General features: G+C 32.9%; 2 protein-coding genes across 5 annotated transcripts in view; one reads left to right on the forward strand and one right to left on the reverse strand.

Annotated features, from left to right (window-relative positions):
- Positions 1 to 11736, forward strand: part of LOC114335932 (uncharacterized) — a 50293-nt gene extending 38557 nt beyond the window's left edge. For both annotated transcript variants that reach the window (XM_028286223.2, XM_028286221.2), the window contains 3 exons: positions 706 to 759; positions 5362 to 5553; positions 11390 to 11736. In XM_028286223.2, coding sequence (XP_028142024.2) covers positions 706 to 759; positions 5362 to 5553; positions 11390 to 11616 — 473 coding nt within the window. In that variant the 3' untranslated portion in view covers positions 11617 to 11736. The remainder of the gene's footprint in view (positions 1 to 705; positions 760 to 5361; positions 5554 to 11389) is intronic.
- A 7364-nt stretch (positions 11737 to 19100) lies between these two features.
- The window catches only part of LOC114335931 (glutamic acid-rich protein-like), a 116263-nt gene continuing 107398 nt past the window's right edge, over positions 19101 to 27965 (reverse strand). For all 3 annotated transcript variants that reach the window (XM_028286219.2, XM_028286220.2, XM_028286218.2), the window contains exons 12-13: positions 20659 to 20809; positions 19101 to 19177 (exon numbers count right to left, since the gene is read on the reverse strand). In XM_028286219.2, coding sequence (XP_028142020.2) covers positions 19157 to 19177; positions 20659 to 20809 — 172 coding nt within the window. In that variant the 3' untranslated portion in view covers positions 19101 to 19156. The remainder of the gene's footprint in view (positions 19178 to 20658; positions 20810 to 27965) is intronic.

The raw sequence follows: 27965 nt of genomic DNA on the forward strand, positions 1-27965 counted from the left end.
TTTACTAGAAAATTACGTATTGGCTTTTTGAATAATAAAAACTAAGGTTTATCTCTAATGAAATTTTAAAATGTACAGTTCCGCAATATCTGAAAACTTAATAATCAAAATCAATTGAAACAATGCCAGAGTTAATTACAAACAATTCGTTAACAAAATATGCGACATCATAATTAACAGTCTCAAGCATTTGAGTTGAGTAAAAAATATTGATTTGAGAATGAAATAGTTTGCTTTAAAGTAGGTTTTATTATTTTAAATTTAATTTTGTTTCATCAAAATGCTATCAACCATATTCTACAAATGTTTTTTTGAATTTAACTGCAAAAGTAAGGAAATTAAAATGTGACCACAAAATAAAAAGAAAAGCATTCTTAGAGGTATTAAAAACTAAAAAGAAAACAAATACATAAAAAATTAATCAAGGTTGTCTACAGTCCGCAGCTATAATTTTTGTTTTTATGGTATATTACAAATCGCTACACAATCGTTGTATCTACATGATATTATACATGTACAACGTACGAGAATGAATTTTGTTCAGGGAAAATGGAAGACAAAGTATAAGTCATATAACGTTGCTTTCGTTATATCATTAGTGCCAAAAATAAGGACAGAGCAATGGTTTAACCTAACCTAACCTAACTTAACCTAAAATTTTTATTATAAATTAACTTAATAAATAAACTAGGTACTTATTTTTAGGCGATACTGGGTCACAACAACAAAATGGACCAGTCCAAGTAATTCAGTCAGTGGGTAAGTACAAATCTGATTAATTAAATCTTTTTTAAAATTTTATCCAGTAATTTTAATACTTTAAAACAACTCTTATAATCAATTTGCTGAAGTCATCAGAAGCCACCCCTGATAATTATCAGGGGTGGCTTCGACTTTGTAAAGTTTCCTGAGCCATATCTGTTCTATGTTTCCATTATTCATTGTTTAGTTAAGAGAAATAAACTTCTCGGCATCTTGTATCACCTCATATTGCCGGTGCGAAACAACAATGACGTAACTGCAAAAGGCAAATTTCTTAGGAGAACAAGAAACGATTCTTAAATATTTAAAATAGGGATTTAATGGGGAGTAATCGTCCAGGAGCATCGGTATGGCGTTTATTCTTACAATGACGGCTGTATATTTACAGCTTTATTTTTATCCCTATTGATTCGAATTTCATTATTTAATCACCAATTTCGACCCTATCTACAGTTACGTCATTATTCATCTAAAAATTTGTAAGTATTTAAAATAGTGATTAATTAAAAAGTAACCGTCTAGGACCATCGGTATATTCGGCGTTTATTCTTACAATGATGGCTTTTAGTTTCATCTCTATTGGCTCGAATTTGATTATTTAATTTTATTCCCCCATTTTCAACACTATCTACAGTTGCGTCATTCTTAATCTTAAAATTTTCCTGCACAAAAAAAGATTTTTAAATATTTAGTTTGCCTTTTATTCTTACAGCGATGGCTTTTATTTTCATCCCCATTAATCCGAATTTCATTATTTTAATTTAATTCCCCCCATATTCAACATTAATTTACAGTTGCGTCATTATTCATTTAAAACAAGGTTTAAAACAGTGCTTATTTCAATAACGACGCAACTACTCTGTAGTGGTTCAGCACGTAGTTAGTTCTGTCGCTTTTGTATCATCTGTATACAGTATTTTAGAAGTTAATTACGTAATAGGCCTGGAACACGCGTACCTAAAAAAGTTGATTAATAGCAAGCTGAATATTTGTTAATAGCTTAACGGTGTCTAGTCGGACAAACTTTGATGTACGGGAACACTGGAACAGGGGAAGGTTTAATTGTGGAACAGTTTAAAAATTTGGAACGTCAAATTACGAAAACGTCCCATGCATTTTGTCGGACAGAACATTCAATTGATTTGATACCCTTTCATTAAACTTTCATGCAAAAATCAGACTGCTATTACCAGCCAACATGATTCGTGTCATTTGACATGTTCTTCGTGTTCCACCTATTAAAATGCCCAGTTGGTGATAAACACCAATCTGATTTTTGCATGAGAGTTTAATGAAATGGTAACAAATCAATTGGAAGTTCTGTCCGAAAAAATACATGGAACGTTTTCGTAGTCTGACGTTCCAAATTTTTAACCTGTTCCACAATTAAAACTTCCCCTGTTCCAGTGTTCCCATACATCAAAGTTTGTCCGACTAGACATCGTTAAGCTATTAACAAATTTTCAGCTTGCTATTAATCAACTTTTTTTTTGGTACGCGGGATCCAGGTCTATAATAAATAGGAATTAACAAAATTTGCAGTTACGTCATTCTTGTTTCGGACCTGCGACATATTCACCCAACCTTTGGTCCTTTGACCTATCCCGTTTTTTTGTACCTATCAGTTGCACCATTGTGATCCTTTTTATCATGTTTCTATGCTTCATGTTCTAGAGATCGCGTTTGCTGCTCATTGCAGACATATTTGTTTGATCGTAGTATTTTTTCCACCGAACTTTTTCGTTCAAAGTTTAGTTTAAAGTTATATCTGCACCATCATGTTCTGTTTTCACAAAATACTTCAAAAATTTTATGTGGTTTTTTCATATTATCCTAAATGTGGTTGCCATATATTTCAAGACATAACATTTCAAGACAATAACATACTAATGAGACCAGTTTGTATCAGAAAATTTATGAGATAATAATCCGGATGGACCTAATCTGTTTGAGAACATGTATTTTACATCAAAAACAAAATAACAAACGACAGAACAAGAAGTGTATTTCTTCCTCATAAAGAGTAGTCACAAATCTAATAAATAATTTCAACGTATATTGGAAAGTCCTTTTTAAAACAAAAAAATATAGAAGCATTCAAAAGTTTGTAATTATTTAACTAGAAAATATATAGATTTTACATTTTTACAACAATAAAATTAAACAATAAATCCTCCTTTTTCTTACGTTAGGACTATGTCCCGTGTTTTCTTCAATGGTTCAGCAGTAACAGTTGAGACGACGAAGACCAATTTTCGTCTATCTCGTAAGCGGTCATCCAGGCTAACGAGATGTGGTTGGGCAATTTTTGCTAACCGATTCTAACTCTGGTATTCTGCTAACATGGTCTCTCCATTCTCTTCTTCTGTTTCTTGCCCATAAAACTACGTCTTGGATATTCCATATCTCTTATCCCTATCTTCTTCATTCGTTTTACGCTCTTGTAGAGTAGGCATATCTTGCTATTGCTCTTGGTAGGGGAGCCCAAGCGGGGATTTTTGCAGTTACTCGAGCGCGTCAGATTATTAAATGGGAGAAACCTTGTACCCTGAAAATGTACCTCTACCATATATTGGCCCTTAATGCAGGGGAGTTCGTTTAAGCGGTGGCCGAAAAAAAATATATCCTTAGAAAAACTCGAAATCGTCAGATTAAGATAAGGTAAGTTAAGTACATGCAAAACAGTATATATTTCAAAAATCTGACGATTTGAGCGGGGCGTAAGGAAATTGGTGAGTCCCAAAGTTTCACAAGAAAAAAGCGAATATTTGGCGAAATGAATGACAGATCGAAAAACTAAAATATACGTGCTCAATATTTTTCAGAAATCTATTGAATGATACCAAACACGACTTCCCACGGTGAGGGGTCGGGGGTAAATTTAAAATTTTAAACACGAATCCCGCGATATTTCGCGAAATGAACACCAGATCGAAAAACTGAAAAATACACTTATTCAATATTTTTGAAAAATCTGTCGAATGGCACCAAAACACGATCCCCCTCCCCCCAGAGGTGGCGGAACTTTAAAATCTTAAATGGGATAATATGATAATATTTTTATGGTGGGATATTATACGTCTACGTCCAGGGTTTATTTTATAATTATTCACATAGTTCTATGATTTGTTTACATATTCGTTATTCGTTGGATCGCTTTTGATTCGCGGTATCAAATTGCTAATTCTTACGCTAAAATCCCTTGAAATTACTATCTTCCTCTTTAGGTATGTGATCTAATGATGTTTGTAAGTTTTTATAAAGATAATAATATTTATATAAATATTATAAAACATATTTGATAAAACAGATATATCATATCTGTTTTCATCTGATAGGTATTTTCTCGTATCAGGTGCATAATATATGGTTATTATCTATGTCGGTTTTGACTTTTGTAATTTCATTGAGTGAACAAAAGAGTGAAAAATCAAAGCACAGTTATCTAGCTAGTATGATGCAAGGTTGAGAAATGATCGGTATTCATGTATAAACTCTAATATTAATCATGTAGAAAACTAAGGATTCGTTGAATGCTGTAGATCTACAATAATCGTTTATTAGGTAGGGGAGAGTTGGATAAAACGGGATAGTCGGATAAAACGGGATACTTAGCCTAGAGACCCAACTAGTGCTGCTATCAATAGGACAACGACGAAAACTTGTTCTCAGTCGTCATTTTAACATTCTCAGTTCGTTTTACCTCGATGCCATTATTTGATGAAAAGTCGTTGTGTTTAGAATTGTTCGACTCTATTTTTTTGGTACTTTGTACTTTTTAGTCCGTTGTTTTCTACATTATATTGCCTACATATCTAAACATATAATTCCGGTGACTATTACATTTAATTAAGCACTCACTAACGAATATTCTCCTGTGTAGTCTATCTAATTTTACTTTCACGTTTAGGCAGGAGCCATTTTTGTTTTGAAAAATGTCTGAGTTGGACAAAACGGGACACTTATAAGTTGAATAAAATGGGATACAGTTTTTTATGTCCCGTTTTATCCACCTATTTACTTGTTGGCCTATTAATTTTTTAAATAGCGATAAAGCGTGCTCTCATACTGCAGAAAATAACAACATATTTTTATGTGACTTTTGTTCTGATATACGTACCTAGTCCTAAATAAAAGGTATTATTTCCTATTTTGCAATAAAACATAAAAAGGCCTATTTTTAAGTTTCTGACTACTGAAGGTATTGTTTTTCAAAGGTAAATCTTGCTTTGCAGTCTTATATCTACTTAAATATACTTTTTAGATCATTTTATGCAAAAAATTAAATATTGTACACACGGTTATTCAACCGTGGTATACTAAAACGGGATGTGAAGGACTTTGATAAATATTTTTTTTACTATTTTCCAGTCATTAAAAATAGCTAAAAATTTGTTTTTTGCGTGCTTCAATAAATGTTATACCTATAAAAAAATAATAATATGATAATTTCTTTAACATTTTTCCATAATAAAATAAACAAGAATGGTATCCCGTTTTGTCCAACTCTCCCCTACATTATATTTTAGTAACAAAAACTATTCTAAAAAAAAGTACCAAAGACAGCATTGTGGTTATTTTGATTTGTTCTTATTTTAGGTAATGCCATATCAAACTTCTTTGGAGGAAATAGGCCTCCATCCAATAGTCAAGGAGATGAAGGTGCATCGGCCCAACCAGGAAATAGCAATATAATTCAAAATATTCAAAACGCTATCCAAAATAGTCCATTAAATCCGTTCAGACCACAAAACGGACAAACTCAGGTCAATGCAAATCCAGTTCAACAAGGTATGTTATACAAGACATGAATTTTAAAACTAGTCGCAAATTATTTAAATTTAAAATGTATAAACTTTTTCAATTTCTTTGCAACACGAAAATGCAGCAGCTGCATAATACTCTGGTTAAATCGGAGAGTGCAGGAAGAGTCTATACCGGTTGTAGGTTTTTTCCTCCTCATCAGTAGTCCCATATCCTCTTCTCTCCGATTTTCCCAGGCATCATACTTTGGGCCTTTCCGAATTGCAACGAACGAAATGTCACGGATATACTAGAGCCATCTACCGAAAAACAAAGTAAGCTATCAATCGAAGTGGCACAGAAAACGACAATAAATATCGTTCCCATACCACCAGATTGACAACAGGTGGAATACTTTCTTTGGTTACAACCTCTTCAGATTTTCAAAAATTATAAATCATACAGAATGCCGAGGAAATTAAGATGAGAGAATTTTAAATAATTCACAACCCATCTGCTTAGCATGGTAAAAGTTCCAACAAGAAAGATTCCTTAGTACTCAACAACAGAGTAAATGAATTAAAATGTATAAACATTTTATCGAAAAACATATGAGACTACTGATGAGGAGGAAAAAACCTCCGAAACCGGTATAGACTCTTCCTGCACTCTCCGATTTAACCAGAGTATTATGCAGCTGCTGCATTTTCGTGTTACAAAGAAATTGAAAATGTTTATACATTTTAATTCATTTACTCTTTTGTTGAGTACTAAGGAATCTTTTTTGTTAGAACTTTTACCACGCTGAGCAGATGGTAAGAAAGTATTCCACCTGTTGTCAATCTGGTGGTATGGGAACTATATTTATTGTCGATTTCTGTGCTACTTCGATTGATGACTTACTTTATTTAAATTTATTTCAATGCAGAATTTAAAAAAATCGGTCTTAATCTCCATCCATCCAATGGCACTACAGCACAAACTGAACCTTGGCCTCCTTCAGCAAGCTTCTACAATCATTTCGATTTACCTACTGCTGTTCTTTTCCATGAACGCGTTTGTAGAAGGTTTTTGGCATACTCATCCATTTCGTCTTCCCATTTCGTTTTTGGCCTTCCAACAGGTCTTTTCCTTGCATTCTTGCATTTAGCAATTTTCTGAGTATTCCATTCTCATGCATGCAGACCAGGTGCCCTGACCATGGTAATCTCTCCAGTTTAGTGTATTGTGCTAGAGTTGGTTCGCTATATTGTTCGTATATTTCTTTATTATACCTAATTCGCCCGTTGTTATTTTCATTTATTGGGCACATGTAATATTTTTCTTTCAAACACGTCTAATGCATTGGCATATTTCTGTCATTGTTTTACACACCTGGTTATTGTTTTATATACCCGGAGTTTTGTTTACCGGTGTATCCCATCCGGATATGTAATATGTAGACTAATCCGGTTCTATTTATTTCCGGTTCTTCATTGTTTGCGACCAGGTCCATTTCTAAATACGTGAATCTATTCCCATGCTCTATATCGTCTATAAAATATTGATGTTGAGCTGGTCTATTTGATTTGGTTTGTATGAGTAGTTTTGTTTTATTTGTATTTGTTGCTAGCCCTACAGCTTCTGCACTCTGTTTCAACTCAACGTAGGTTTCTTTCGCCGCATTCATTGTTCTGATTATTATGTTTAATATCATATGCGTATGCTGCTAATTAGATATACAGGGTGTTTCATTAATAATTGTCCATATAGTAACTGGAGAAACCTTAGCACAAAATACGAAGATTTAACCTAAAACTCTTAAATAAAATGTAGTTCCTTACAGAGTTACAGGGTGTTTTACCTAAAAATTTAAAAACCATTTTTGCTCAGCATTCTAAAACTATTCGACGTATCCTTTTCATACTTGGCAGGAAGTATAGGTACTGTATAAACTACTAAATTATGTTAAACAAACGTTTCTGGCTATTACCAGGGGCGTACGACGAAGGAAAGTGAATGGTTGACCCTTTACAAATTCTACGCCACTGGCGGAATTGCTATTTTAGTTCAATTATTGGATTCTCCAGTACTTTTTACAAAAATAATATACTTTTAATTCGTAACGATAAAGTCATTAGTTTTCGAGATCTTTGAAGTTAAAAATGAAACGACACGGTTATTTTGATTAATGTATTGTGTCGCTTCATTTTTAATTTCAAATATCTCGAAAACTAATCATTTTATCGTTCCGAATGAAGAGTATATTATTTACATAAAAAGTACTGGAAAATCAAAAAATTACACTAAAATAGCAATTTCGTCAGTGGCGTAGAATTTGGGAAGGGTCAAAGCCACTATCCCCTGTCGTACGCCTCTGGTAGTATCTAGAAACGTTTATTTATCTTAATTTAGTAGGGTGTACAGTACCTACACTTTCTGCCAAGTATAATAAGAATACGCCAAATAGTTTTAAAGTACTGGGTACAAATAATTTTTAAAATTTAATCATATGAATCATATCATAAATTAATCAAAATAACTGTGCCGTTTCATATTTAACTTCAAATATCTCGAAAACTAATGACTTTATCGTTACCAATGAAGAGTATATTATTTACGTAGAAAGTATCGGTAAATCTAAAATCGGCACTAGAATAGTAATTCCTCCAGTGGGGTAGAATTTGAGAAGGGTCAACCATTTACTATCCCCTGTCGTACGCCTCTGGTAGTGGCTAGAAAAGTTTTTTTATCATAATTTAGTAGTTTATACAGTAACTATACTTCCTGCCAAGTATGAAAAAGGATAGGTCGAATAGTTTAAAATTCTGAGCAAAAATAGTTTTTAAATTTTTACGTAAAACACCCTGTAACTCAGTAAGGGACCACATTTTATTTAAGTGTTTTAGGTTAAATCTTCGTATTTTGTGCTAAGGTTTCTCCAGTTACTATATGGACAATTATTAATGAAACACCCTGTATTTGTTTGTTATTTCCGCTCACCGTCAACCGTCGAATTACATATTCAAAAACAAGATTAAAAAGCGTTGGAGTCAGTCAGTCGTCTTGTTTTGGTCCTTGCGTTATCATAAACGCATTAGTGATCTGTCCTTGAATACATACATTTGCTTCTGTTTCTGTCATTGTCATTTACACTAGTCGTATTAATTTTGATAATATGCCGGTCTTAACCTACGATGAGATAAAGTCAAAAGGACATGTACCTACTACATATTACTACTGTAATAGTTATTTTTCTACAACCACTATTCAAAGTGCACTTTTCTGCACGGTTTTATGTTAGCAAACTTGATATTTTCTCACAGTATAAGATATTTGACATTAGTGTGCAGAAAAGTGACGTTTCTGTGCCGCAAAGTGACGTTTCTGTGCCGCAAAGTTCTTTTCTGCACAGTTGACTACCTCATTCTGAGTAACGTTATATTCTGTTTACATCCGTGGACTACCGCATTCTGAGTAACGTTATATTCTGTTTACATCCGTGGTTAAACTTTAGACAAATATATAACCTATAAGACAATTATTATATTTAACTATAGCATAGAAACTAAATTATGGATGTTACAACTGTTTTATTTTACAATTTTATTCTTATTAAACATTTTATAATTATCAAATAACCAATAAGGATTTAGCAACCTGTGCAAGAGACGTCGAATGTAGTAGGTTTTGTGTAAATCCGTGACTGCATAAATATTATGTCAATAATGTGTAATAATTGTTTAAATTTAAACAAATTAAGGCAGTGCATTAATTTTTTAACTGATTTCTGTGCAATTTATTTAGGTATAAGGAATTTAAATTGATTAGTAGGTATTAATTAAATACAGTTTAAAATTTATCACATAGGTACCTATTATAATTAATCGTCGTTTGGAAATTGTGATTTTTATTTTTAGGAAAAACTGTGCTTGTAGAAAAAGTATAGTGTGAAACACGTGCAGAAAGGTAATTTCTCACTCGTTTGAATTGCGGCACTCGCTTGCGCTCGTACCGCAACTTTTCAAACTCGTGAGAAATTAGTACCTTTCTGCACTTGTTGCACAATATACTATTTCCTAACAAGTGCAGAAAGTCATTCTTTTCCGCATGCGACTGCAGTTTGCCGAACGACGCGAAGCGGGAGTTCGGCAAGCAGTCGAGTGCGGAAAAAAGACTTTCTGCAAGAGTTAGGAACAATATTTTTTCTAAGAGTCTTTAAAAAATTACCAAATCTTAATCAATTAATTTAATTAATATGAAAATACATACACAAATTAATTCTTTGACAAGGTTGTCAAAACCAAACTTTCAATATAATTAGTTAGCATGACGACGATCTTGGTTTCCATGACGATGATTCAAAACGACTGTTATTGTCTACCGATTTGACTTTCGAATATTATGTCAAAATAATTTTATTTCATCGAATTGTCGCGTTAATTTCATTAAAACAAGAACACAATAAGATATATTGAAATAAATTAGTAAATATGTAATATCTAAATATTAGTTTATTGCATGTATTATAATTACTTTAAGGCCATATTAACATATCTAAATTAACACGCGTGCGGAAAAGTAAAAACCGCGTGCGGAAAAGTAACACGCGTGCGGAAAAGTAACACGCGTGCGGAAAAGTGAAACTTTCTAAACTAAAATGCGTGCGCGAAAGTAGACATTTTTGCACGCTCGTAGAAAAATATTTTTTCCAATGCTATTTTTAAGTTTTAGTTACAACGACTTTGGTAGTTTTTTAATGGCTAACATGCCCTGATAAAATCTTTCTAAATTAAAAGACAGTTTATGTTTCATTGCTGTTCAGAGATGATCAATTATCCCCTTATCTACGTTTCACTCTCTCCAGAGATCTTCAGAGAGGCTCTATGATCTGCTCTGAATCAATTTTCGTTGGAATTTTTTGCTAGACGATTGGACGGAATGTGACTACATGTGGTAAAGTCCCTTTCATCTCCTTTATTCGTCTTCTACTTGCCTTGTAAATTGTAGAAGGCCAAGATTAAGGATGTACCCAGAAGGAAGAGGTCTTCAGATTTGGGACACCTCATTTCTTTCTAAATAATCATCAATCATAGCTCCCCAATTAGAGAGAGAATACAGATGGGATTGGAAAAAGTGGATCTTAAAAGACATCTTACATCCGAGTTGTTCGAATTTGTCCAGTGATATTTTTACTAAATCAGGGAAGTTAATATTTTTTCTGTTGTTTAAAAATCTACGAATAACTTTTGTAAGAGTCTCTTTTTCATTGACTTTCAAAGTTCTTCTTTTACTACTCGTATCACTACAACCCGGTGTGGGTCTTGTGTTAACTGCACAACGCGCTTCCATCTCGAACGGTCGTCCATGATAATTGGGTCATTGGGTAGCCCCATTGTTCTTTAGTCTAACCATATGTTATCTCTCCATCGAATTCGTGGAGTCGTAAGAGCCTTCTTCCTGTCGGGGCTTCCCCCAGATTAACTTGGCAAGGCGGTTATTAGGGAGTCTATGAACATGGCCTGTCTATCTTGACGTTGGGATTTAATTTCTTGGACTACATCGCTAGCCCTATATGTATATCTATTTGACCTCGGCATTTGTTTTCATTCGGTATTGGTTAATATTCGGGTTGTGATAAGGTCCAAACATTCTTCTGACGATTTTTCTCTCAAAACATTGTAGTTTTGTTGTCATTACTTGTGTATCCACGTCTCACGCCACCATCATCTCAGAGCTTGGTGTAACGAACAATCGGTTTATTGAAACGTTGTAGTGTTTGAAGTCATGTTCATAGGACTTTTGATGTATAGTACTTATTACTGATTTCGATAAATTTGTTGACGGAATATTTATAAAATTTACAGTATGTATTTGCATATTATACAGTTGTTTATTCTTTTAGCTGTTCAAAGCATTGGAACTCAAGTACAACAACTAATCCCAACTGGAGGAAGTGGAGCTAGTCCACAACCTCAACCAGCTAATCCAAGCGGTGCTAAGAATCCTGTATCTGCTCAAGCTGGTTCTGAAGACTTGAAACCTGTTGAGGCTGTTCCAGTTCTCGAAATAGAGGAACCAATTAAGGAAAATGAAATCGTTAAAAAACAACTTCCTTTAGATGTAAAATAATAAATACAAACAAAAATTACGTCTCTTGACATTTATGACTGGTATTCAATAAGAATGATGTTTTAGTTTTTAATATTTAATTAATTTATTTTAATACACAAATAAATGACTGAAAGTCAAGTTTATTCTTTTTATTTCTAACATATTATAAGAAGTAGAATAGTAATTCTCGAGGCCTTAATGTTAAACGTCATATTTTTGTAGGTATGTACTTTTAAAGTTAATGACGTTCTTCTTGTTCTTCTTCCGGTTCCTATCGGTTTCGGATGTTGGAAATCATATTGGCAATCATAACCTTGCTCGCTGTAGCTCGAAACAGTTCCGTTGAGTTTTTCTTAAACCATGTTCTCAAATTCTGCAGCCATGATATTTACGATCTACAGGGTCCTGGCTTACCTTTGACTTTACCTTGCAATATGGACCGCAGCAGGGAGTAACGGTGCTGATTTCTCATAACGTGTTCCAGATACTGCAATTTTATGCGTTTGATCGTAAACACAATCTCCAGTTTCTTCTTGATTCTTCCTTGTTCGTGATCCTTGCTGTCCATAATATTCTCAGCATTCTTCTATAAAGCCACATCTAAAATGCTTCTAAAAGTTTTTAATAGTGGCTCCGCAAGCGAACGGCTGCACGGGCGACAAGTTTACACCAGCAGTAGCCGTAAAACGAACTTAAGGTTCCGCGGAACGGAATAGGAATAGCTGAACTGAACCGACTACGCACAAGTCCTGTAGTCGGTTCAGTTCGGCTACTCCTATTCCGTTCCGTGGAACCTTAAGTTCGTTTTACGACTACTGCTGGCGTAAACTTGTCGATCGTGGAGCCGTTCGCTAAGCGTCCATGCCTCCGCTCCGTACAACAATACAGAGAAAACATAACATCTCAACTGTCTCATTTTTGTATCGAGGGATATGTTGTGGCTTTTGAATGATTTGTACTCACACCTAAATTTGATGAGGATGATGATGGTGATGTTTTTCATGGAAACTAGTCCACTTGCCACAGATTTTTGCATGTTTAAATTATCATATTTTAAGTTATATTAATTATGGTATATTTACGAATTGAAACTTGACTGTTACAAATGTAAATTATAGATCTGGAAGCGTATAGATGATTACATACGAGTTCAAATATTGATTTCCGATTGAATGACAGGAGATGGGTCATGTTTACTGGAAGTTGCACATTACTTTTTACAAGGTTTTCAGAAAATATAGCTGAAAGTGCTTTATTTTTATAACATCCGAAAAGGATGTGATTAATATCACACCTAAATTTCTTAGCAAAATTAACGTAATCATTACGTAATGTAATGACGCAATTATCCAAGTAAAAATCTACAAAGAAGCTTCAAACTTGATTAAGTTGAAGTAAAATTATAAAATTAATACAGAATATTGCCTCCACTTGCTCTTACTAGCAATATTAATAATTAAGTTATAGATATTTGTGCAATATTTTCTCATTCAGAAAATATGACTTCACCACAGTACCGGTTTAATCTAACTTCGAGCCCTGAGCATTGGCGATTTAAGGGCCCCCTTCATTGCTTCGTTGTCAGTCTTCAGTTTTTTAACAAGTAAACACAACATGCACTAACTATAAATGTTAATGGAAATGTAAAAAATACATTTAAAAATATAAACAAAAAACTAGTTCCACAAAACAACACATGACAAAAAAAAATATATTCTAAAAAATACCTAAGACAAAAATTGTACCTATCACTTTTTTTCTTGACTTGGCATTATTCAGTTGCTCCAGTTCTTCATTTTCTATATATAATGGTGATAATGCGGCTAGATTTTCTTGACCCCAATTATTTGACCTTAAATATGTCTTAGTTATTTTAAAGTCGAAAAAGAGCGCTCGCCTAACGCATTAGAACTTGTTATCGTCAAATAAATTTGCAGTAAGTTAAAATATTGGGAAAAGTTGCCTTTACCAAATTTTTCGCAAATTGTATGTTTATTTAAATTTTGGCATTACGTTATAAAATGAGTGATTTCATTATGTAATTTATCTTTGGTTTCATCGATCTTTTTTATATTTCTCGCATAAAGTATTAATTGACGTCTTGACTTCTTTTTTATTTAGCGAAAAAAAAAACATCTAAGAGCTGACGTTACATTTTTGTAGCATTCAATTCTATTTAAAAAATCTTGAGTAATATTGTCAGATATAACATTAAATACTACAATTCTGAATCTCTCTTGCCCCTTTAAAATTGTTTCACTTTAACTTGCTTCATCGAAATAGCTATTTGTATAACAACGGACGAAAGTGCTGCTTTTCCTCCCGAGAATCGCAGTAATCATTCAAGGGAGGAAAAGGCTCTTTACTCCCATGTTATACATATGGTTTTTCCACCTTCCTCAAATAACAAGTCATTTTTTCATTTTTACTTAATTTATTTATGTAACTAACCAACAAAATTTATTAGAACTAAAACTAACAAGTAGGTACAATATAACTGTCGACTGTCAAATATAAGTCCAATTATTAATGTGAACATTGTTAAATCAAAATAACAATTTACTGTTTTTTAACATTCTGTAAAATATAGGGTGCTTTATAAATAAACGTTAAAATGTATAGATACTTACGTAATAGAAATTAGATATTGTACAGGGCGTCAATAAGTTATACTTATTTCATGAATGAAATATCATGACGTCACTTTTACTTTTCCTCCCTAGGGAATAATTTAATATATTCCCTAGGGAGGAAAAGTAAAAGTGACGTCATGGTATTTCATTCATGAAATATAACTTATTGATGCCCTGTACAATATCTATTTTCTATTACGTAAGTATCTATACATTTTAACGTTTACTTAAAAACACTCTGTATTTCACAGAATGGTAAAAAACAGTAAATTATTATTCTGATTTAACAATGTTTACATTAATAATTTGACTTATTTGACAGTTGACAGTTATATTGTACCTACTTGTTAGTTTTAGTTCTAATAAATTTTGTTGGTTAGTTACTTAAATAAATTAAGTAAAAATGAAAAAATGACTTGTTATTTGAGGAAGGTGGAAAAACCATATGTATAACATGGGAGTAAAGAGCCTTTTCCTCCCTTGAATGATTACTGCCCTCCGCTACGCGTCGGGCAGTAAACTTCATTCTCGGGAGAAAAAGTAGCACTTTCCTCCCTTGTTATACAAATAGCTATTCTTTTCTTTATTCTTTGAAGGTCAGTTGTATAGAATATCTTTGAGATATCCTCGTTTTCGCAAAAGAAAGTTTTCGCTTCTAGTTCAATTTCGCTAAACTTATTTCTTACGTCTCCAGCAAAACTCAAAATGTCATTAATTCTATTCCAATTGACACGTTCAAGTCCACAGTTTCTAACGTTTTGCTTGTTGCGTTCACTTGTTCCAAAATTCTTGCACATATCAGTGTTAATAGGGCTGTATCAAAGGTATCTATTTTATTGTGCACTGTCTTGGCTTCATTTCTAACGGTTGACTTTTCGCCTCTAATATCTGCTGGGAGGGTTGACATGTCGACAGTGCTTCTGATGGTGGCTTAAGTTGTTAGCCGTCCCTCCCACACATGAGATAATTTCAGTTCTTTTTCTTCTCTATAATTTCTAACCTTAGAAATGAAATCAACCTCTTCATTTTAACCATTTCATCCATTTTCTTTGGAATCACAAAGAATCTACATATCCCTCTTTCACTATAGTGTTTACAATCCCGGGCAAAGCACATTACCATTTTTATTATACAAAATACAATGGTTCACATAAGTTCCTAACCTTTGCTTGGAGAATATCACTAAAAATCTATATTTCACAGAAATTTAAGACCGAGTTATGGTAGTATGTATTAACTTAAAAAACACTATTAGTCTGGGCAGATTATTAGCCCGATCAAAGAATAGAAACCTTTATGAAAACCTCCAAAAAAATAAAGGAAGGATGAAAATTTGGGAATAGATAGTTGAAATTATCTATTATTATATAAGAAAAAGTTTGCAATTCTATATTCCCTCCATTTTAAAAAATTGGGAAATACGTGGTGAAAAATATTTTCTCGGAGGTGAAAACATATACGTTCAAAATAAGTCCGGAATTCGATAAAATGACTAATTCTAAGCTACTTTTGTTCAATAGAGTTTTTTCACTTAGTCAATACTTTTCGAGTGACTATGAGTGAATTTCATTATTTGCGAGTGAATATGTTCATTTTTAACAAAAAAAAAAGGTTTTTGATCGGTTTTTCGCAAATAACTCAAAAATTCAAAATTTTAAAATTTGGCGGGCAGGTGTAAATATAAAAATTATAAGGGGTTTTTTGTGACGTTTGTGATCGAGATAGTGCAAAAAAAATTTGGGAATAAGTAGATCACGACGTAAATAAGCAACATCTTCAGGGGCGGAACGCTGCGTGGGGGACAAAGGAGCCGCGGGCAGGAGTGAATATAAAAATAATAACGGTTTATATTATAACTTATAATTTTTATATTTACCCATGTCCGCCACCCCTTTGTCCCCCACGGAGCTGTCCGCCACTGCAGATTTTGCTTAGTTACATCATGATCTGTTTATTCCCAAATTTTGGTGCACTATCATGATCACGAACGTCACAAAAATCCCTTATAATTTTTATATTTACACCTGTCCGCCATCACTTTGTCCCCACGCAGCGTTCTGCCCTGCCCCTGTAGATTTTGCTTAGTTACGTCATGATCTACTAATTCCCAAATTTTTGTGCACTATCTTGATCACGAGCGTTACAAAAAACCTTATAATTTTCATATTCACACCTTCCCGCCACCCCTTTGTCCTCCACGAAGCATTCTGACCCTGGAGATTCTGCTTAGTTACGTCATGATCTACTTATTCCCAAATTTTGGTGCAATATCTCGATCACGAACGTCAAAAAACCCCTTATAATTTTTTATATTTACCCTGTCCGCCACCCCTTTGTCACTCACGCAACGTTTCGCCCTGGAGATATTGCTTAGTTACATTATGATCTACTTATTACCAAATTTTGGTACACTATCTTGATCATGAGGGTCACAAAAGAACCCTTTTAATTTTTATATTTACCCCTGCCCGCCACCCCTTTGTTCCCCACGCAGCGTTCCGCCCCTGGAAATTTTGCTTAGTTATGACTTGATCTACTTATTCCTAAATTTTGAACCATGATCATGAATGTCACAAAAAAATAATAAAAACCGCGACTTTGATCTATTATAACTACCCTCGTCCCCGGCTCTGGTGTCCGTCCGTATGGGAAAGGCATGTACACAACTAATTCAACATATCCTCGTATAGTTTGTCCATATTGCTTATCACGAGCAAAATCCGCTTCCAGCTCTTGGAGTAAATAACAGCCTGAATATTATCAGAAATTCTGTATGGAGGTAGAATTCAATTTTGAAATGCTTAACTTATCTTGTTAGTATTTTTATAACTTAAAAATATTGATCGAAATGTTGGTTTGCTAAGTAACCTTGATAATGAATTTTATGATTTATAGACCAGGACTAATCTGTAAAAAAACGTCTATTTTTGGATGTGAGAGGTGGCATTTGGATTTTTGCACATAAAGTTAGGTGACACCTTCAATAATAATAATTGATTTATGCTCCTTCTCAAATATGCCCAGAACATTAATAAAAAAATTAAAATATTTAAAAATTTCGAAAAACATCGATTATTTTTTGCTTTCTTTGCTTATAACTTTATAACGATTCGTTTTGGAAGAAAGTCGTAGAGAAATAAAATAGATAATTGAATTTTGTATTATATACGACTGGTCAAAAATATCTTACGGTATTACCTTTTCTGCAATATAGCAATAAATACAAAAGAAGGGGGCAAAATACGCCTGTTGTTATTCAATGTTTCTTAACCACTTTGGTGGCACTTAGAACTTTAGTAATTCGCTTAGAAAATTCTTATAACTTACTTAAACGGTCTATCAAATTTCATTAAAATCGACCTAATAGATTTTGCATAATAAATTTGCAATCTAAATGTTTTTAAAAAAGTCCAAATTTTTTAAAATCTTTCTGAACAAAAAATAGACCATTTAGAAGTTGGCTAATTTTTAATATAAAGAGGTGTTTTACCTATCTAATACACTTTACAGAATTAAAATCGGATTATTTAGGGGCCTCAGCAATGTTTTAAAATTATAAACAATTTTTTGGCTTATAAAAAAATAGCTTTGTTTAATAATAAAAAAATTAATTTCTAGCAATGCAAATGATTAAAACCGGTATAATTTGACTTAAACTTTCAAATACTGAATACTAAATACTTCAAATACTTTCAAAAACTGTCAGCAGAATTGCTATTTTATTTTTTAATCAAAAGTTATTCCCGTTCAAAAATTGCAATTTTTCGATTTTTTGAAAGTTCCACCGCGTTTATCTCGAAAACTTTGCATCCTACAAAAAAAATGTAAGAACATTTTTTGCTTGGAATTACCCAAGAAATACAAAAAAATGTTTTATTTTGCGAAAAATCGATGTTATGTAATTCCTCAAGTTCTTTGTTTATAACAATCTTATCGACATCCAGATCAACCGTTAACCAAAAAATTCTTGTTCTACTGGTCAAAATACATAAAAAAACTTCGGTAAGTTTATCTAAATAAAGGAGCCCGTAGCACCCCCTCCTGGCCACAGCACTAATTTGTTTATAAGCCAAAAAATTGTTTATAATTTAAAACATTGCTGAGGCTGCTTAAATAATCCGATTTTAATTCTGTAAAGTGCATTAGATAGGTGGAGTGCTGCTATATAATATTTAAAAAAATTGATAAATCTTTGTATGTTCTGGTTTTTGTTGTGCAAGATTTTAAAAATTTTTAAATTTTTTAAAAAAGGTTAGATCGCAAAATTATTATGCAAAATCTAGTAAGTCAATTGAAATTTGGTGGACGGTTTTAGCACATTACAAAAATTTTCTAAGAGAATTAGGAAGGTTCCAAGTGTAACTTAAGTGATGGAAAAACATTGAATAAGGACAGGCTTGTTTTGCCCCCTTATTTTATATTTATTGCTATTTTGCAGCACGGGTGATAAATTAAGACTTTTTAGAAAATCGTATCTGATAGAAAATTTAATTATCTTTGTTTTATTCCTATACGACTTTGTTCCAAAATGAATAGTTTTAAAGTTATAAACAAAGAAAATAGAAAAAAAAAACGAAATTTTTTGAAATTTTTAAATATTTTATTTTTTTTTTATTAATGTTCCAGGCATATTTGAGAAGGAGCATAAGTCAATTATTATTAACGAAGTTATCACCTAACTTCATCCGCAAAAATCAGAATGCCGCCTCTCACATCCACCTAAAAACAGATACTTCCTGGTCTATTAATATTCGTCACAATATTAAGTAATGTTAGTAATATTAAGGATTGAATAAAAAGGTAATAATATATTATTATTACGTTTTTATTCAAATGGTAACAAGAATACAGTAAATAGATAACACAGAATCCTTAAATAATAATTTATTCCTAAAATAAGTATACAATAAAAACTAATTTATGACTTATGCATTTTCGTGGCCTGCCTGAAAAAAGAAAAGAGAAAAATAAATTATTCTGTAAAAATAATAAAAAAATATATAATATATTATTAGGCTATTGATTATATTCAAAATAAGATAGCTAAAAGGAACTACAACGTTAACGGGGTTTTATTATTTGATATGGTCAATGGACATCTATATATGAAAAAACCGCGGAGAGCTACCATTTAAAGGGGTGCGTTTTTGAGAAATGGGTGAATTAGTCCCTGGGTACAGGTTATATTAGGGTAAGTTCTATGCAGTTTTGGTACAAATACGTCTACATAAAAATTGTTCCTGGTTAAATTTCTTATCTAAATATAACTTTTTAAAGTCAAAGGTACTTTTTTTTTTACAAAAATATATTCAAAAGAAAAAGCACCAAGAAACCCAAAAGAAATAAATTTTGTTTTTTGTCCCATAACTTTTGTCCACGGGGATATAGGTATAGACATTGCTTCATAGAAAAGAAACTTACATATTTTTTCTTTAAAATGATGTTTGTTAGAGGTCATTAGGATTTACAGTTTTCGAAATATGATTTTTCAAAATTTGCCACTCACAGCAATCTTGGGCAATTTTCCTTGTTATTTCGCAAATATCGCTCTGTAACTTTTTTCTACGTAACTTTTGGGTATATGCAATGGTACACGTAATAGGAATAGAAATCAATTACCTTTAATATGGTCTACTGTATAACGTTGTACGACTTTTTTTAAAGAGATTATGGTTTTTCAAGGTTTTATACTTTTAAAGATTTTTTTATAATATAATATAAAAATAAAATAAAATTATTATATAATATATTATATATTATATAATACCTAATATAAAAAAATATTATTTTTTACATTTTTTACCATTATTTTTGAAATTTCTCATTATAACTTTTTTTTTCTTGTATATGAATATGCTATCTATATATTGCGCAACAAAGAGGGCTTACTTTCTGATCTTTAAAATGGTGTATCATCTATATTTAAATACATAATGGAAACCGAGTGATTCTTTGATATTTTTTTACTTGTAATATTTAAAATTTTTTCTTTTACAAAAATTACATTAACATTAGTCTTAAAAATCATCACTTTAGTTAAAATTATTTAAACGTTGACATTTAAAAAATTTTCAAAATCAAAGTCCATCTCTTCGTTAGCATTAGCTTCAATATCTTCCTCTGACACCTCAGTTATCTTAGAGTTCCCACAATTAGTACCCATGCACGTGCACCCTTTGCAGATTATTGAACAACTAATTCCTATCTTCCTACAACCGCAGTTTTTTGTACATCCTTTGGTACATTTACATTCTATTTTTTCAAGCAAAGCTTGTGGTGCAGGAGCTTTGACAGTAAATATTGGAATTAATCCATATTTTGAAGTTTGCCCTCTAAAGAAAAAACTCTAAACCTGAAGTAAAACCACTTCTATGTAGGTTCATTCAGAACCTCCATCCAGAACCTTCAGTAGTATATATTTATTTACCTGATAATAATCTTGCTCTGGTAATATCTTCTCAGGTCGCGTTGTTATACCTCTAGTAGGTGGTTTCATGCCATGGATGAGGCGGTATACTTCAGAGTTTTGCAAATGGTCCAAATTCTTTGAGGGTGGGGTATATTTCATGAAGTTAATCCTAAAAATTATTAATTATAACATACGGCAATTTATAGTTTATATAGTTATATAGTTTATATAAATTATGAAAAGCCAACGTAGTTTTTCTGTACATTCTTGTTTTGTCTAACAATCCAAAACTTAAAAACTTTTGTTTTCAATACTTTCACAAAATTTATTATAAGTTTATGTCACTACACCTGTTTCGACTGAGTTCCTTTCTCAAGTGATTTATTTCACTATGTGTCTGCCCTTTATTTAAAGTCTCTAACTGAATAGATTATGGAGTGGGGAGCTGTTTTTCTCAAGTTGATCATTCAGAATTATTCTAATAAAATGCTTTTTAGGCCTTTATTTTAAATATGAAGAATTTAAAACTATTCATTAAAAGAATAACTTAAATCTAGAAGGTGAATTGCATCCGCAGAATCTGTTTTTCTGTTATTGCAAGCCCTTTTGTGTATTGGAATACCTTTGTCAAAGGTTCTGCCAGTTTCACCGATGTAAGTTTTTTTGGACACTCACCATATGCCAGTTTGGATCCACCACTCTGTAATTGCTTTTTCTTTTGGATCTTATTGTTCTTAATCTATTTGCTTAGTTATTGTTTGTTCTGAAATCTGATGTTATTCCTGTCTTTTTATGTGTTTGGCTATTTTTGTTGATATCTTGCCTGTATATTTACATGTATACAGAATGTACTAGGCTTTTCTGTCGTGGTAAGAAGACCAATTTCAGGGTTTTCTTATGAAGTATTTGGTTTAAAATTTTGTTAATTGCTTGTTCGTTGCAGCCATTGTTTACTGCTATTTGCTTGATGATATTCATTTCTATCTCAAAGCTATTTTTTCGTTTTATCACTACTAGATCATAATCATTCTTTTAATGGAGAGTTTCAAATTTTTCATATTCAAAATAAATACCTTAAGCTATCTGAATCTATGGAAATTATTAAATTAAAAAATACAGATATCATTCTGAATGACCAATTTGAAACAAGCATCTCCTCATTCTTCAACGCATTCAGTTAGATACTTTATAGTCCAGGGCGCATCTGTTTTGAGATGGACGTTGAGAGGTGACTCATATTTTTTGCAGAAATTTCTTGGAATTAACTCCTATAATAATAATTGTCCTCCCACTCTAAAATGTCCGGAACACTGTTTAAATAATCAAAATGTCAAAAAAAATGAAGAAAAAATTCGATTATTTTCTTCGTTTTTTGATTATGACTTTCAAAGCATTCACTTTCGAGAAAAGTTGTACCAATATAAAAGTTGCGTAATTAAATTTCCTACAATATAGGATTGGTTACAAATTTTAAAAATTGTCACCCTTGTTTATGCTACATTATGCCCATTTATGCTACACTTAGGACCTTCATATTTTACCCAGAAAAACTATATAATATAGTAAAAAAATACTGTAAATTTCATTAATATCTGTGCAATAGATTTTGCAAAATAAATTTTGCAATCCAGCTTTCGCAAAAAAAATTTATTTTTTCAAAATGTTACAGGACTGAAAATAAAGCAGATAGCAAGTTAAATTTTTTTTACGTATAGAAGAATACCTTACCTTTCATTTGCAATTTTTAAAATTAAAATCCATTAACTACCACGGCGTCAGGAATTTTTTTAAATAATCATTAATTTTTGGTGCTACGCGCAGGACAGCAGTGTTCGATTCACATAAGTTGATTTCCACCAAAATTTCTTCCAAATTTTATCTAATATATTATTTTCTTACACTATATTTTGTTGAATGTTAATATTTAAATTCCACAAAAATTAAACCAAGTTGATTTTTGTTTATGAAATATTGTTTAAACAGTTGCATATTTTTAAAAATAATAAACTTTTATTCTCTAAATTAAAATATATGAACAAAAAAAGTTTTTGCCAAAAAGTGTTATTTCAAAGGACAGAGCATGTGTTTTTATGTTGCAATAAACAAATTTATTTAGTTATATCGAAATGTACTAAAAATTAAAATTTGTCAATCATTATCAAAGGTCATTGGAATGTCCAATCAGAGCAAACTATCCGCTGTCCTGCGCGTAGCACCAAAAAAAATGTGTATTTAAAAAAATTCCTGACACCGTAGCGGTTAACCGAATTTAATTTTGCAACTTGCAAAGGAAAGGTGAGGTATTTTTCTATATGAAAAAAAATAAACTTGCTGTCTGCTTTATATTCAGTCCTGAAAGATTTTGAAAAAATTAATTTTTTTTGCGAAAGCTGGATTGCAAAATTTATTTTGCAAAGTCTATTCAATCGATCTTAATGAAATTCACAGTATTATTTTCTTATATCATAAAGTTTTTCTTGGTAAAATATGAAGGTCCTAAGTGTAGCATAAATGGTTGAAAAACGTAAAATGCGAATACTTGTTTTTTATCGTTTTTTCGCAATTATTTCTATTTTGCAACAAGGGTGACAATTTTTAAAATTTTTAACGAATTCTATATTGTAGGAAATTTAATTGCGCAACTTTTATGTTAGTTCAATTTTTATCAAAAATAAATACTTTCAAAGTTGTAATCAAAAAACGAAGAAAAAAATCGAATTTTTCCGTCATTTTTGACATTTTGATTATTTAAACATTGTTCCGGACCTTTTTGAGTCGGAGGGTAACTCAAATATTATTATATGAGTTATTCTCAAGAAATTTCTGCAAAAAAATATGAGTCACCTCTCATCGTCCAAATGTACTAATATTTTTACAGATGCGCCCTATTATGCGGTCTATTAAAGTTTAAAGTATCTAACTGAATAGGTTGAAGCAGACACATAGTAAAAGACATCACTTGAGAAAGGCACACTGCCAAAACACTATATGTAGTGACATTAACTTATAATACATTTTGTGGAAGTATTGAAAACAAAAGTTTTTCAGTGTTTTATTTTTGATTAGGTATTAATACATTTATATTAAGTTCATATCAATTTAAATTTAATTATAGTGCAGTCATTGAAGGTGGATGATATTAACTATTAGGACCTCCATCGATTTTCATGAAAATTGGTGAGTGGTTATAGTTTATAGGTTATATTCCTCAAGGAACAAAAATGACATGGTGCTAACTTGCGCTGTTACCCTGGGGGCTGCAAGCCAGCAATAAATTGTATCAATTTGCTTCATCCCTCTCAGACTTAGGTAAGTGTAATAAATTCAATCTTATCTAAAATCTTAGAGACTGTTATGGATATTGTCACAAAAGTTTTAGTAACAAAAAGTATAAATATGGTGAATTTGATAGGAGTGTAGAAGTGTATGTGACCAGAGTCCTGTACAGTCACGAATGTTGTTCAACCACGAACATTTTCAACGACCAGATCCTCTGCGGCCCTCTATTTTTACGTCTAGATATATGTCATAGGTCGTCTTTCTCATTTTGATTAATGTTAAAAATTCTGTTCCCACTCTCCTCAAAACTTTATAATTTGTAACGTGATTCACCGAAGATATTCTAAGCATACATCGGTAAATCCACACACCGAATGCATCAATGTGGTTCATTGTAACGAAACATGTGAAGACTTATACACGAAGTTTCTCGAAAGTGGTGACCGAGAAATAGCCGATGAGCTTTTACACAACATCGATACAGCTAGACGCCAAAAATGGATAAAGACTGTCGAAAACCTTGACTTCAAAAAATCAAGCCGGCAGGCATGGTCCTTGTTGCGGAAAATTGGAGGAGCTAACCAGCTGGAATCCAGAGAGTCTAAAATGTCTCCTAACAAGGTTGCCTCCCATATAGTATCTCTATCCAGAGCTCCACGAGATCGAACACATACTACCAACGTGAAAAGAGACTTAAGGACATTAAAACAAATGAACAGAACGAACTCCGAATATTCAACAAGAATACTTATTTCTGAAAACACACATGCGCTGAAAGAAATGAAATCAGGTAAAGCACCTGGCTTTGATGGTATCCATCCAGAGTTCTTGATACACAATGGTGCATACACGAAACAGTGGCTTGCAATGTTCTTTAATGATATACTTCAGTCAGGTAACATTCCTTTCTCACTTAAGCGAACAAAGATAATTGCAATTCCGAAACCGGGCAAATCAAACGATAAACCAGAAAACTACCGCCCCATAGCTCTACTCAGCATGGTATATAAACTATTAGAAAAGCTTCTCCTCAACAGAATTAGTCACAGGATACTAGAAAATGTCCCCATTGAACAAGCTGGCTTCCGCCCTCATCGAAGCTGTACGGACCAAGTGATGTCATTAACAACTTTTATAGAAGCTAGTTTTCAAAAGAAACAAAAGACAGCAACAGTATTTATAGATCTAACAGCAGTATATGATACTGTTTGGAGACAGGGATTAATATATAAACTGGCCCGCATTATCCCCTGCAGAAAGATAATTAACCTCATTGACAACATGCTGACCAACAGAGCCTTCCAGGTTATAATGGGAAAGGAGACGAGTAGACAGATGAAACTTAACAATGGTCTTCCACAGGGTTCTGTCCTTGCCCCTTTACTTTTCAGCCTCTATATTGCTGACATGCCTGAAACCGAATCTCGGAAGTTTGGATATGCTGACGACTGGACCCTTGCAACAAGCCACCAATCTTTAGAAACTACAGAAATCATTCTCACGAATGACTTATCCATCCTCAGCGAATACCTTAAGAAATGGAGACTACAGCCAAGTACTACAAAAACTGAAGTATCAGCTTTTCATCTAAACAACAAGTTGGCAAACAGAGAATTGCGAGTGCATTTTAATAACAAGCTGTTAAAACACAATAAATACCCGAAATACCTAGGGGTTACTCTAGACAGAACGCTCACATTCAGAGAACACCTGACGAAAACAGCAGCAAAATTGAAAACACGCAACAATATAATACAGAAACTCTGCGGCACTACATGGGGGTCCACAGCATCAACATTAAGACCCTCTGCTCTTGGCCTGATATATCCGGTGGCAGAATACTGTGCTCCAGTGTGGCTAAATAGCAGGCATACCCACCTGGTCGACACCCAACTAAACCGTACTATGCGTATGATAACAGGCACAATTAAGCCCACCCCTACAATGTGGCTACCTACCCTTAGTAATATAGCACCACCCAACCTACGCCGCGAACATGCATTGGTTAAAGAATATAACAAAATAATGGACAGTCGCCAGCTTCTAGTCCACAACGACATCCCCGATATTCTTGGAAACCGTCTCCGATCCAGGTTACCCCCTCTACAATCTGCTCAAGCGCTGCAGCAATCCAACTTTGACTTAAATACCCGATGGAGAGAAGATTGGGAAAGTAGGACAGATCCGCATTACCGTAGTCTACCGGACATCATAGGGAAACCTGGCGAATTTGAACGTCCCCGTAAGATTTGGGCAGCCCTTAATCGAATTCGAACAAACTGTGGAAGATGCGCCGACTCCCTCCACAGATGGGGTAAACTCCCCTCGCCTTCTTATGACTGCGGCGCTGCAAGACAGACGATCAGTAACATTGTTCAGGACTGCCCACGCAGAGCATACACAGGCGACCCTATAGACTTTGTAATGGCAACCGAAGCGTCAATCGAATATATAAAAAAATCGGACATCTGTTTGTGATGCATTGTATAATGCATAAATCTAAATATATTCTGTGATATACTTAAGCCATACGCTAAATAAATAAATTGTAACGATTTCCGTGGTAGAAGTCACTAATACTATATAAAACAAGACAGAGTACAAGTAGCATCTGACACATCTGACGCTACGATCACTCAGCAAATTCTTCTTCTTAAATGATATTACTCTTACTATTTCTGTCCTTATTCCTATTTCCTGGTCGAGATCTGGGTAGTCTATTATCCAGCAGCGCAGGTATTTTAATGTTGTCACTTATTCTATTAGCTTATAGATAGCTATGTTTGTCTGCAAGTTGGAGTTTTGGCTTATGACCACGATCTTAGTTTAGGTCGTGTTAATTTAGACCGAGACCATCACCTTCTCTAGTTAGTTTGTTTAGTAGTAAAACTTGAAGGTCTTCTGCACTGTCTGTGCAAAAACTTCAGTGTTGTCAGTGTATCATCTGTTTATCAAAATTGGGTTAATCACACAAAATAATTAGGTCACAAATTCAGATATCTATATTGGCTAATAGGCAACAAGATCATAAATCAATATTTTGGAATAACTTCTATTTGGAAAAAATCATAGTCCGAAAAAAAAACAATCAAAGGATCGACTGTGTACGCACTAAAAAAAGCTAACAAGACATTTGATACAACAGTTACGCACAGTTAGAATAAAACCTATACTAAATTTACAATCAAGATGCAATAGAAATAAACAAACCAAGACACGTTAAATGGTACTAGGAGCACTTCCGAATCATAATTTACAATGTATATACATTGTAAATCCCAAATTAATCATGATTTCCAAAATTTATACATTGTAAATTATGATCGGGAGTGCTCCTAGTAGCATTTAACGTGGCTTGGTTTGTTTATTTCTACTGCATCTTGATTGTAGTACTATTATATTTATTAGTACAGTGTGACCAGTGTTTTGGTATAATTAATATACAAGGTATAGTGCTGTTTTTTCCCTAAAACAAAAATAACCAAACAGCACTATTAGGAACAGTATATTAATGACAGTGGCGGATCCAGAAATGTTGTTTGGGGGGGGGGGTCATGGGTCTTGAGGGTGATTTAATTACCTTCCTTTTATGCAAGGTCACTTAGTCTTACCAACCCTAGGATACGTGGGTTTACAATTATGGGGGGGGTCATGACCCCGTGACACCCCCCCTGGATCCGCCAGTGAAATGAGTACCTATACAATTATTGTAAATATTACTTATAGTATACATATAGTGATTTATAGGCAGATGATAATAGAAAAGAAGAAAGGTAACACTAAAACGATTAATAAGAATACTATAGGAATAAAGACAAAGATATACAAAAAATTGGTAATAAATGGCAATTAATCCCAATGCGGCATTTAAAAGAGTGAAAAACAGTAGCTATTTGTATAATAAGGGAGCAAAGTGCTACTTTTCCTTCCGGTATCGTAGGGCAGTAATCATTCAAGGGAGGAAAAGCCACTTTACTCCCATGTTATGCATATGATTTTTCCACCTTCCTCAAATAACAAGTAATTTTTTCATTTCTTAAATAATT

The sequence above is a fragment of the Diabrotica virgifera genome, chromosome 1, assembly GCF_917563875.1.
Source record: "Diabrotica virgifera virgifera chromosome 1, PGI_DIABVI_V3a".
NCBI classification, from domain to species: Eukaryota; Metazoa; Arthropoda; class Insecta; order Coleoptera; family Chrysomelidae; genus Diabrotica; species Diabrotica virgifera.